The sequence below is a fragment of the Centruroides vittatus genome, unplaced genomic scaffold, assembly GCF_030686945.1.
Source record: "Centruroides vittatus isolate TY-2023 unplaced genomic scaffold, ASM3068694v2 contig_3088, whole genome shotgun sequence".
Lineage (NCBI taxonomy): Eukaryota > Metazoa > Arthropoda > Arachnida > Scorpiones > Buthidae > Centruroides > Centruroides vittatus.
This window is the reverse complement of record NW_027121986.1, coordinates 331540-343892: the sequence shown is the minus strand read 5'-3', so window position 1 is coordinate 343892 and position 12353 is coordinate 331540. Positions and strand designations below refer to the sequence as shown.

Sequence of the window (12353 nt, the reverse complement as noted above, 5' to 3'; positions counted from 1 at the left end):
TGCACTCTCAGCCAGACCTTCAAAAGCTTGGTGCTTGGAGGACAGTAGAACCATTTTGCCTCTTAATAGGCTTTTGTGCCTTTTTTTTACAACTGAAATACTTAGAGAAGGCTTATTAATAAATAAGTCTTAACATTAATAGGGGAAAAAAGTGATCACGTGACATAGGTGTCGCGCATATCGATGCGGTTGTAAACAAGCTGTTCCGTTCGAAGGATAGCTTACTTTATAATAATGGAAGAACGAAAATATTTTTTAGGAAGGTTAACAACGGTACAATTAAAGGAAGAATTAAAAAAGTACAATGCCAAGTTAGCTGGTAGAAAAGCCGATTTAATAGAAAGGTAAGTTAAAATAATCTACATCTATATTTTTATCGTTAATTATTACATTTATAATTTCAAGTCCTTATAACTATTACATGATAAGGTAACTTACCAGTAGATGAAAGTTTTAAGGATAAGATTTCACAAAATGCACATTTTTCGTCGATAAAAACATTTAAAGATCAGTAAAGTTGTCATTGATTCCTTTCACATTTGTCTAACCAATACATAAGGTCAAAACTTTAATTAAAATAAATTTTTTTTCCTTTGGAATATGGTCATGTACCGAGCCTGATATATTATAACCAATTTATACCAGTATCTGAAATGTTAACTGTACCAATAGGTTATCACTGTAATTTAGAACAATCAACACAAACAAAACTATGTTCTATGAAGTTCTAAAACAATATAAGAGATATATATCTTAATCTTTTACCAAGAGAAAACAATATTTGGAGTATTTAAAATAAATATAATCAAAATGTCTTTTTTATTGGTCACAAGTCTTCTTGTTTCAATAATTTAATGCAATAAGACTAATTTCTTCACCAATAAACTTTTTGTACAAGTGAATTTTTTCCCATTTTCTTTTACTAAATTTGGCATACACTATATATATGCCATATTTAGGTGCTTGTCAATACTGTTCAGTTACCTTATACTGTTTATTTTTATATTATATGTAATATATTAAGGTAAGAATATAATATATAATAATAATTTTTGCCTTTCCTGTCAATGTGACAGAAAAAACTGAATAAAATATTGGTGATCATATGTTAACTAGTTATTAAACTTGTTTACAATAATTTTCAGGTTACTGGCATATGAGAGGAATCAGGAAACTCATAATTTTTCTATATCCTGTGATAGCTCTCCTGAACTCAAACTTCCTGATTCATCTGAATATAAGGATCTCTCTCCAAGTTTACAAATACCAGTTTTGACTATAGATACAATTGATGCCTACATGGAGATGTCAGATCAAAGAATGCCACTGTCTGCTGTGCAGATGTATTTTAATGAATTCTTATTAACAATAAGAGGAACAAAAGAAAAAAAATTTTCATATTTTAAAGGTAATGTAAAATCTGAATTAACCAAGGGGAACACATATTATACAGATTTAGTAATTACAGATGATGGGGATATAGAAAATGCAATATGTGAATGTACAGCAGGTAAAGGGCCTAAAGCATATTGCAAACATGTATGTGTAACACTATTGGCAATAGAAGAATACGGAAGAACAGGCAATTATAAGTGTCACAAAACATGCACTCAGGTTCTGCAAACATTCCATCAGCCTACCCGCCAACATAAAGGTTCCCCAATTAAGGCTAGTGAGCTTCCATTTCATTTATTTAAGAAGAGAGGAATGAAAAGGAAACGATTGGAAGACATGAAATTTGACCCCAGACCATCTGGCAGTTCAATCTCTGATTATACAAACTTTGTTATTAATTTGGCAATGAACATGCAAAGTGGTTGTGCAATACCGATATTGCAATTAAGGCAACCAGCAAACATGAGGGCTTTAGAGTCAGATCATGATTATTGCAAAAGCACAATGTCCGAAATGTTTTTAAAAGCTTTACATGTAACTGAAGCAAGTAGGGAGTACATAGAACATTTGGAAAAAGAGACCCGATTACAACGAAAAAGTGCAGTTTGGAAGAAGGAACATTTGTTGCGTTTGACATCTTCAAACTTTGGAAAAGTTTGTAAATTAAAATCAGCAGACAGACTAAAATTGTGTGACTCGTTACTGTCAAGTAGGCCAATAAAAAGTAAGGCAATTTCTCATGGCTTAAGGTATGAAAAAGAAGCAATTGAAGCATATTCTTCTTTTGAAAATACTCCTGTGAAAGAATGTGGCATGTTTCTTCATCCAAAATACCCATTCTTAGCTGCAAGTCCAGATGGGCTAGTGGATGATGATAAAATATTAGAAGTTAAATGTCCTTACTCCAGTTTTAAACTTCCTGTGAATGTGCAAAATGTACCATATTTGGAATGTACTGATGACAAAATTACTTTAAAACGGAATCATGATTATTTTTATCAAATCCAAGGTCAATTAGCAGTGACAAATAGACAAGTTGCTCACCTGTTTGTTTACACAAAAAGTGACTTCAAAGTTTGTATCATTCCAAGAGATGATAAATTTATTGCAGACATGACTGAAACACTAATTATGTTTTTCCATGAGCATTTTAAGCCAGCTCTTTTAAAAAAGATGTTCTATAAACATTAAGTTTATAAAATAATTGAGCTAATTGTTATTTTTATTTTACAATTTGAGTTTATGTAAAATTTTTCTAGATGGTGAATTTTTTAAATAATAAAAAAAGATTTTGTTTTAAAAATTAAAATTTTTTATTTGCTTACAAATTTACAAACATTTATTCAACTATAGTACAAATTTTAAAACCACTATATTACTTTGAATTGAAGTTCCATAATGAAGACCTTACTGTGTATGCTAGTATACATTCTTAATCTTAGAATTTATAAGCAGACAAAAATTTAAAAATACTATAAATGGAAAACTTAAATTAGGCTAGGGTCTAGAATGAAAAAAACATTATATACAGAATTAATGAGAGCTAGACTAACAGTGAAACAAATTAAGCATCTCTGCCAACAATGCTTGGTCTAAAATTGCATAACATAAAACATATAAATATAATTTCACTGCCAAGTTTGGTTACTGTCGGATGCATGTGTTGCCTCAAAATCTTGAATGTACGAGCCATTCCTATAATACGTTCAATATGTATTCTTTTACTAGATATTTTTCTGTCTCGAGATAACAAACTGCTGCTCAGCTGTGCTTTTCCTCTCATAAAAGTGGGTGTATTTACCACAACATCTTTAGTAATTAGCAAGTCCTGAATGTTAAAACCTCTATCAGCCATTACACAGTCTTTTGCCTCTGTTATTTTACACAGTGAAGACCTTTCTGCAATCTGTCGATCACTTGCAGAACCACCATAGGCTTCTGAAACAAAACTTACTAGACCACCTGGTGTGCAACCTACAACTGCTTTTAATGTGTTGTCATTTTTATATGACGACCACGTAGCCTGCTGTGCAACAGGATTTTTTGGTTTGCTTATTTTGCATTCTAGAGAATCAATGATAACTCTAGTATTCGGAAATTTCATTTTAAAATCTCTAGGCATGTATATATCAACAAGAGATCTTTCACTCCATATATCCAACTCTCGCCATTGTAAATACATGAAATTGATCCAAGTAATGAAAACGTTTCGTACTGTTTCTTCAGATACACTAAACATCCTACTCAACTCAAAATTTGCTGTATTCAATCTTAATTTTATTAAAGTCAAGAACAACTGGTTTGGCACTGCAAGTGTTACAACCTGAAACTTGTAATATTTTAAGCTGTATGCTGCTGGTCCCAAACTTTGTAGTACAAAATTGAAAGAATTGTAGTTCTCTAACCCAGTATAGTAATGTATAGCATTGTTGTCAAACTCAAATCTTTCAACTGACATTGGGACTTCAAAAGTATGGGTCTGTGTAGTTACACAGACCATAGTGCTTGCCACATTATTTTCAATAAGACAAGTAGCCTTTTCCTCCTCCTCATCTATTACTACTACTCCTCCTATTTCTAATGTACCAGTATCCATTATATAACATGCATCATGATTATCTTGAACTTTGCGTTCACGGTTTTCTCTTCTTGCTCGTCTGCTCGCAACCGAAGGTGCCTCTTTTTTAGACCAAAAAAATACATTTGGTACAGCATCAGCCTTCAGTTGTCTCTTTGCTGAGATGTTTCCTAATAAAGTAAAATAAATCTATTTATTTTTCATTCAGCATAAAGAATTAACAATTAAATCCATGGTACTATATATATTTTTTATCCTTTGTTAACTTAGCATTAATGCTATGTAAGTGCTCAAAACTAGCCTCTACTGTTAGGGCTTATCACGCCTAGATATTAAAACTAAACAGAGACTTTTGATGTAAACATCAAGTATTTTTCAAGCGAGGTGTTTGAAGCTTCTTAATTGCTAATAGCTTGAAAAAAATATTGTACAGTTATTATAATTCTTTAAATAATGTGCTTACCAAAGATATTAATCTCCTTATACTGATCAGGTGTGAAGTGATTTTTACACACGAGACTGGATGAAGTTGGTTTCCAATTTGCTCTTTTAACGGCGTGAATCCATTTCTTTCGCAATGCTGGATTTTTTGGAAACTTGTGACCACCACTATTAGAACAATGTGGTACACAGCACCACGTACTTGGCATTTTTGAAACTTAAAATATTTATTAGATTTTCGTTTAAAGAAAAAACAAATGGTACTTTACAACCGACAACGTATCGCTTAGTCTGTTTACGACCTCATCGATACTAGCGCTGCGTGCGGAGTAGTTTTTTCCCCTATTTATAACAAACAAAACATAAAATCTTTAATTTTATTAAGAGTTGGGAACCACTACAGGCTGCTAAATTTTCTCTGGACCAAGGAAAAATCCCCAGCTCTCTCTCAACAGCCTTGCTATCAGCTCTCAGCTCGCACCTCTCACTCTACAAGAGTTAGAACATAAACAAAACACAAAAGTTGAAACCACACCACATTATTCCCTAAGATGGTTCCTCATTTCTGAAAGGAAGTGAGCTTAACAGTCTAATCATCACATCATTGTACTCCAAGATTCGTCTCGTATCGAGCACATCACCTTGAAAACATACTTGTTACAATGCAACTGTTCACAATGTCCATGAACAAACCCAACCGACTATTAATGTTTTTAAAATAACCGGACTCCTATATGATCTTAACAGATTGTTTTTAAAACATTAACATTTACCCAACTTACCAACCTGGTAAATACTGATGTATCCAATACTAATTTGATTATAGGCTATTAAGTTAGTAGAGTATTCTCTTTTAATTTTATAATTAAATTTGCTATTTTTAAGAAACAAAATTCAATACCCAAAAACTATTTCTTTTATGATGATGGTTGGTTTAAAACAAAACACATCACAAAATATTTGTAATTTTAATACTTTATTTACAGCGATATTTAGACCTCTTTTGACCAATATACAAACAATTTTTTTTTTTATTAATCAGCAAAAGATAAGAATTTCATCCAAAAGATGAACAACAAAACAAACAAAAAAGAGAGAGATGCAGCAATTCATTTGATACAGCCTTCTTAAATCGTAACAATACTCAAAACTACTGAAATAAAAAAAAAACCCTAAGTCATTTTTGACCGAACTGCCGAATAACATAATTAAAAATTAACAACATCAAAATTAACATCTGTTCTTTATATAATTACAATTTACTGGGAACAACAAACCCCATTAATCTAATAAAATGTTTATATATATTTCATATATATATATAATCTTTTTTATCTTACAATTTTCTTACATTTTTTTTTTATATAGAAGTGATCTGTACAATGTTTAGCATCTAAATTTCTATATTAGATGAAACTACAATTTTTGAAACAATTTTATAATTAAAATCTGCAAGTAATATTAAAAAACTCCAACAAATATGCTATAAAACAAAACTCCACCTCCGTAATGTACTGCATATGTACCATACAAAAAAATTTCACATAAATTTAAATTAAAAGGAACCAGAAAGTTGTCATTTTGGCAGGAATTCATTTTCATATCACCAATGAATTTTGGATCTCAACTGGTCCAAAGAGATTCACTTGTGTATATAAATGATGGAATTACCTAAAATATTACTGGCAGGAAATATAATTTACAGTAGTGACTATATACAATTCATTGAAGTAATTATCTTTTTTTTTTCTTGAAGAATATATATATAGAGGCAATCGACTGCTTCGAATACTCGCACATAAAATCGGACAGATGATGCCAAATAACTTTTCCTCTCGCCTTCTCCTCAGAAGATTAAATAAAATATCTTTTTCTTTTTTTACAAAGCAGCTATACTTTTTCTGACTAATATAAAATATTAAAGGCTATAAAAAATATACATATTTAAACATTGAGCAGATGCTATAACATGTTTATTATAAAAAGAATTACTCCAAATGATCAGAAATGCAAAAAAAAAAGAAAAAAAAAGTGTTGTTTAATTAATTGTGTCAAAATAAAAAGAAAAAAAATATATATATATATGTAAATTTGAGCGTAATTTTTTAAATATAAAATACTACTTAAAATCAATGTAAAATGTCCAATTAATTTTCCATCCGACGATTTTTAAAAACTATACTCGTTTCACCAAATGATTAGAAAAACGTCGAGGCAGGACCTTAAAAGCTTGCGTAGATCGGACGATCGATTTATTTTAAATAACGAGAAAGATTTAAGCGGTTATCAGTTCGAGTTCTCTGAAATAATGGCGGCAGAAACTCGCACCCGGAGACAGAGGCCTGTCGTTTCTGTGCAGCAGAGAAATTTGCTTCTCCGTAAGTTTTCCAAATGCCCTGTTGTATTCTCGATCGAAGCAAACTAAATGAAAAAAAATCAGAATTATTAATAATATATGTAATAAATTATAATTTACACTAAAATACATTCAAAACTACCAGTAAACTTTGATCATCATCATTGATACAAACTAATTCCTATATATTATTTTGATTTAACAATAAGTTTTACAAAATATTTGCTTTACAATTTCTAATATTAATGGTGAAAATGATATGGCTAAACTTGTATTACAATACAGAATTGCAGCAATCCTTATATAACATGGTATTCTAGAGCTTTTGGAAATGTTAAAAGTTATTTGTTCTTTTTTGTGAATCTCCATTATTGACTTGCTAACCATTATGCAAATCCATGTAGTAGATTAGGTGATATTGAACTTGAGCTTCTTTAAGACCATTAAAAACTGACTTTTAAAAGTCATGAACTGCATACAAAATTTTGTTAGTTATTTTAGTTTTTATTTATCCTTTATAAATTTTTTCCATAAATGTTTTACTAAACTTTGTTCTTAAAAACTATATTGGTAATCATCAACTTTCCTTTTTTTAAATGATAACATTAAGTTGTTAAATAAATGTACAGTCAGAGGCACTTCATTCAGAAAATGGCAGAAAACAACAATTTTTATGTTAATAATTATGAAAAGGCAAACACCTTATTTTTCAGATAAGGGTGAGTTTTTTAAAAAAATCTGTAAAAATTTATTTTTTATCAGCATTTAACTGTGGCCCAACTCAAGATACAACACATGATTCTCTCTTCTTGACCTTTAATTATAGTATAAATGCCCCATATATAAAAGTAAACCTACCAAGTTTCAAAAGTTTTGCTTTATCCAGTCCTGAGATATAATGCAAAATTGTGTGTTTTTGACACTTCAAGAGAGGGAGAAAAATGTTCATAAATGAAAAGATATGGGGGGGAGGTCAAAATTGACTGATCAGCATACTTTACCTATGTTACTTTACCTACGTAAAGTATGCCGATCAGCTGGGAAGTAAAATTTATATTGGTTAATACTGTATAGTTTCTTCCATGTCATCATCATCTATTTGTATCAAATAAAATTCATATTTGACAAATGAGATATTAAACCATGACTCAAAATGTAGTTATAGAGAATATATTAATGCATGTCTTAAGTTTTTTATTATTTTAGTAATATTTATTCTTACCTATATCAATATTTTCTCTTCCTAATGCTACAAGAGATAAATATAACAATTCTCTGTAGATGCTGTGATGTCTTCCTTTACCTAAATGGCATTTTCTTCTTTGATTGATAATTAAATTAATTGGTGATATTAGATCATCATTTTGAATTCTTGCTAGAATTTGTTTCATTACACTGTAATAATAACAACAGTTCTAATCATCTATTTATATTTATTATTATTATTAACAGGTAACATATTCAAAATAACAATGAATTTGCAGTTATTAGTGTTAAAAAGATAAGATTGCTGAATAAAAGTTACTTTAAAAATTGCTAAACTATAAAATAATAATACAGTAGAGAGCCGGTTATCCAAACGCTTTCCAGTCGGACTGTGTCGTGCTGAATCGAACTTTTTTGATACTAGATTTACTTCTAAAGTATAATTTTTATGTTTTTATATTTATTTTGTTTGTACAAAATAAAGAAATAATTTTTAATGATACAATAGCCTCGAATTTTATTATAAACATTTTCGTTAGGCTTAAAATTGACGAAAATTCAATACGAAGCGACACGCAACAGAGAAAAATTTCAACATCAGACGGGTTAATTATTTTTTGTACATAATCGGTTATCCGAAAAATCAGTTATCCGAACAACCCCAGTCCCCAATTGATTCTGATAAACGACTCTCTACTGTAATATCAATTGTACTAAAAAAAACCCCATAAATATCAAATATACTAACAGCAACAGCAAGAAATTGTTTCTTAGTGCACATATAAATGATGAAATGTTATCTGTCAATCACAGAAATTTGTGTATGTAGTACCTTCATAACATAGATAAAATAGCAATGGTTAAGTGGGTAGTAAAATTCTGAGCATGATTATCAAAGTCAAAAAATTATTTTTTTCTTAAGTACAGATTGTGGGAGCTTTAACAGCTACTGTAATTAAAGTGTATCAGGACCATCATCAAAACAGTCAAACAATGACCCAATGACAGCAAAAGCAACCTTCTGCTGTCATTGGGTCATTGTAAAAAGTGATCACTGGGTTCAATGAACTTTTACATTTAAAACCACAGGCATTGTTGCACTGTTGTATTAATTTCATCATCTCATCCGGGATGATAAAATCGGTTGCCTTAGAGGTATTTTACACAAAGGGATTGGTCAGCTTAGGGAGGATTAAAAACAACAGTACAAAATTTTTATTCCATAGTACTCAAGAAAATCCAGTCTTCTGGAAAGGTTTTATTGTATAAGTGAAATTTAGACATTTTGATTTTTTCTAGAAATGACTGGAAAAAATGTTCTTATATATCCACATTGAACATTCTAGAAGAGTAACCAAGGGATGTTTTGTCACATATTTCATTGGAAATAGATGCATCAGCAATGTCTGACAACATGAAGCTTTTGAAAGAATATATCTGCATGCTGTTTCTCTATCACTTCAAAAGTGACTATAATGCAACAACACTAATAAATGCTTAGGAGATGAGATCATGAAAGTGTTTACAGGTTAACAAAAGTAACAAACTGTTGCAAATGTCAAAGGCCAACAGTGCAGAAGAAGGTAATGATCTGAGTTTGTTTGTCATTGTCATAATAGAGCTACTTCCAACCAACATCACTGTAATGAAAGAATAACTGTAATGTTTAAACACCAAGATCAAAGAACTTTGTCCAAAAATTGAGTCTGATACATCCATGACAATGCACCAGCACATAGAACAAAGATGACCTTAGAGAAGCTGGGGAGGTTCTTCCTCATCCACCTTATAGTCCAAACTTGGGTATTGTCTTTGAATTATATATTGGCACCAAAACTCTGGGGTTTTTCTTTAAAGTCTTTCATTCTAATGAGCATAGAATGACAAGTTTTCTGCAAAGATGTGAGATCTAATTAATATTTATGGTGATAACATTTACAGCTCAGCCTGGTAAGTAGAGTTAATTGTCAATAAAGTTTTTTTCAAAATGTCTAAATTTTACTTTTACAACCTAGATGTACAGTATATCTATAATACAGTATGTTATGGATAAAGCTAAGATTAACTGGTTAATGCTAACATTAACCAAAAACAGATTGATTCCAAATTTTAAGTTCCGTCTAGCTATATTTTGGTAAAATAGCTGACGACAATTATTTTTTTACTCAATAGAAAAATAATAAATTCTAGTTTTGATTTAAAAAATAAAATTCCTTCTTTATCTAGTCAAACTGAAATTCTAAATTTTATCCAAAATGGGATGGATAAAAGTTAGAATGTTTTGTTCCTGAGTAATGTCAATTTTATCTGTTTGTGAGTTGGATAGAGCATATTTTACACAAATAAACAATAATCTATTAATTTTGAACTTTATTCAAGACTTTTTGTTAGAGTAGTTAAAGTTAATCCTTAGGTTTATCTGATTCTGATTCACAGGCTGTAGTTATAACATAAAATACTCACACATACAAAATACAATATACTAACATATATACAAATAAAGATGTTTCAATCTGATACCAAATGCCAATTATAACAACTTAGTTTTTGGAATTAGCAAGAAAAATGAGTAAGATAAGATGCTTGGAATCATACATTAAACTAAAAAGTTATGTAAAATTTTCTAGCATTTACTTCTCTGAATACAATAAACTAAGTATAATTTATTAGTGATGTGTCACAAAAACAACATTCTTTCATTCCCTAAATTAACTGAATGAGACAACCCAAATTCCAATTTATTGTTCATCACTTTAGAGAAAAACTGCATATAAATGAAATGATAATAGATTTTAACAGCTTTAAATTTTTATAATGTTCGATGTCATTATTTATTACTAATTTAATATAAAATAATTTGCAAATAATATTTCAGATTATAAGTAATCATTAATTACTTTTAATTTTTCATAATTATCCAAAGAAATTTAAATGAATTCAACCAACCTTTTGGAGGCTTGCCTTTCATCTGTAACAAGTGCATGAACTAAGGATGATTCTTGTGCTATGAAAATAAGATGCCAGTAATTAATTAAGTTTTTAACATATAATATCCTTAAATCTTCTAAATTGTTTTAATTAAGAGCCTATAATATTGTAACCTATTTATCGCATTGCTATTTGTTGTTAATCAATATCATTTAAACAATAATTTTCATAAACTTTATATATATTCTCTTTAATTCAAAATGTGTGTTAAGAATAAACAAAACTCTTCAGCACATAATTGTTAGAAAATTCTGGCCCATTGTGTTTCATAAAAGGTTATGTTTATGTTTTTATTAATGTAGGAAAAAAAATTATATTTACAACTGTTTTTCCTCCAGCATGAATTGTGTAAGTATCATGTAATATCTCTAAAAAAAGTCAGTATCCACAGAATGTGTTTTAGTTGCTCTATTACTAAGCTTGCCAGATAAAAAAAATTACAAATAGAGGACTTTTATGACCTGTTTGAATATTTGAATAGGTTTTAAATGAGGTCAGTGAAAATCTTTATTTGATTAATTATATTGTGTAAAAATAAATAATAGAGATTGGAAATACTAATTATGTAAAGTAACTCTTTATACTTATTTTATTTAATCATTATTTTTCAATGTTTACTTACCATTCTGAGTCCAAAGCAAATACATTGGCTGACCTATGTCTTCGTGCCACTTCACATTATCCCAGAGACAACGAATAATGACATTTTTAAAATCATTGTTTCTTTCAGTCATCTGAAACAATAGAAATAGTTTCAATAAAATTTTCAACTATCTACATATTTATTGAATAGTTTTTTCATTTTTAGAAATATATTTTCTACATAAGCTTTCATATTTTATTAACTGTACAGTAATATCTCTAAAGCATTCCTTGAGAAATTTGAAAAAAATATATATAGTGAAGAAATTACTAGAAATATATACGTGGTATATAATCACTTAGCATAAAGTAAAGTTATTAATTTCATGTAATTTGATCAAAAACAAAAATAGTTTAAGGACATTACTGTCAAATTTCTCAGATACCTAATCTATTGTATATTTGTGTTAAGCTGCAGAGATAAAAGGTTCCTTCTTTAGAAAAGATCTTGGACCTCTTTATTTTTTCAATAAGATTAAAGGTTAAAAATAAAAGTAAACAGGATTAGTAGAAAAGACAGCAAATATCAATAGTTCTTAATGCAATAATTGAAGATTAGTTTTAAGAAACTTATAATCAAAAACTAAGGAAAAATTGCCAACATTTTATTTTTTTACTTTTTAAAATACAGAAAAGTATTTGTTTACATGCTTTAGTAACTATTTATATTATAATAATAAAGTAACACAGCAAATGAATTATAATTGAAATACCACAATTTTTGAAGTATAAGAAGCAGGGGGTAAA

The 12353-nt window shown here is 29.3% G+C and overlaps 2 protein-coding genes across 2 annotated transcripts in view; both read right to left on the bottom strand.

The window, feature by feature from the left end:
• Positions 1-2959: 2959 nt before the first annotated feature.
• Positions 2960-4663, bottom strand: LOC136973119 (uncharacterized). The gene is made up of 2 exons (XM_067267820.1): positions 4437-4663; positions 2960-4143 (listed from the first exon to the last, which is right to left on the bottom strand). The coding sequence occupies exons 1-2, from the start codon at positions 4621-4623 to the stop codon at positions 2960-2962; spliced, it is 1371 nt and encodes a 456-aa protein (XP_067123921.1). The 5' UTR covers positions 4624-4663.
• A 710-nt stretch (positions 4664-5373) lies between these two features.
• Positions 5374-12353, bottom strand: part of Crag (DENN domain-containing protein Crag) — a 99984-nt gene continuing 93004 nt past the window's right edge. The window contains exons 30-33 of the mRNA XM_067267823.1: positions 11587-11698; positions 10923-10980; positions 7993-8165; positions 5374-6835 (exon numbers count right to left, since the gene is read on the bottom strand). Coding sequence (XP_067123924.1) covers positions 6690-6835; positions 7993-8165; positions 10923-10980; positions 11587-11698 — 489 coding nt within the window. The 3' untranslated portion in view covers positions 5374-6689. The remainder of the gene's footprint in view (positions 6836-7992; positions 8166-10922; positions 10981-11586; positions 11699-12353) is intronic.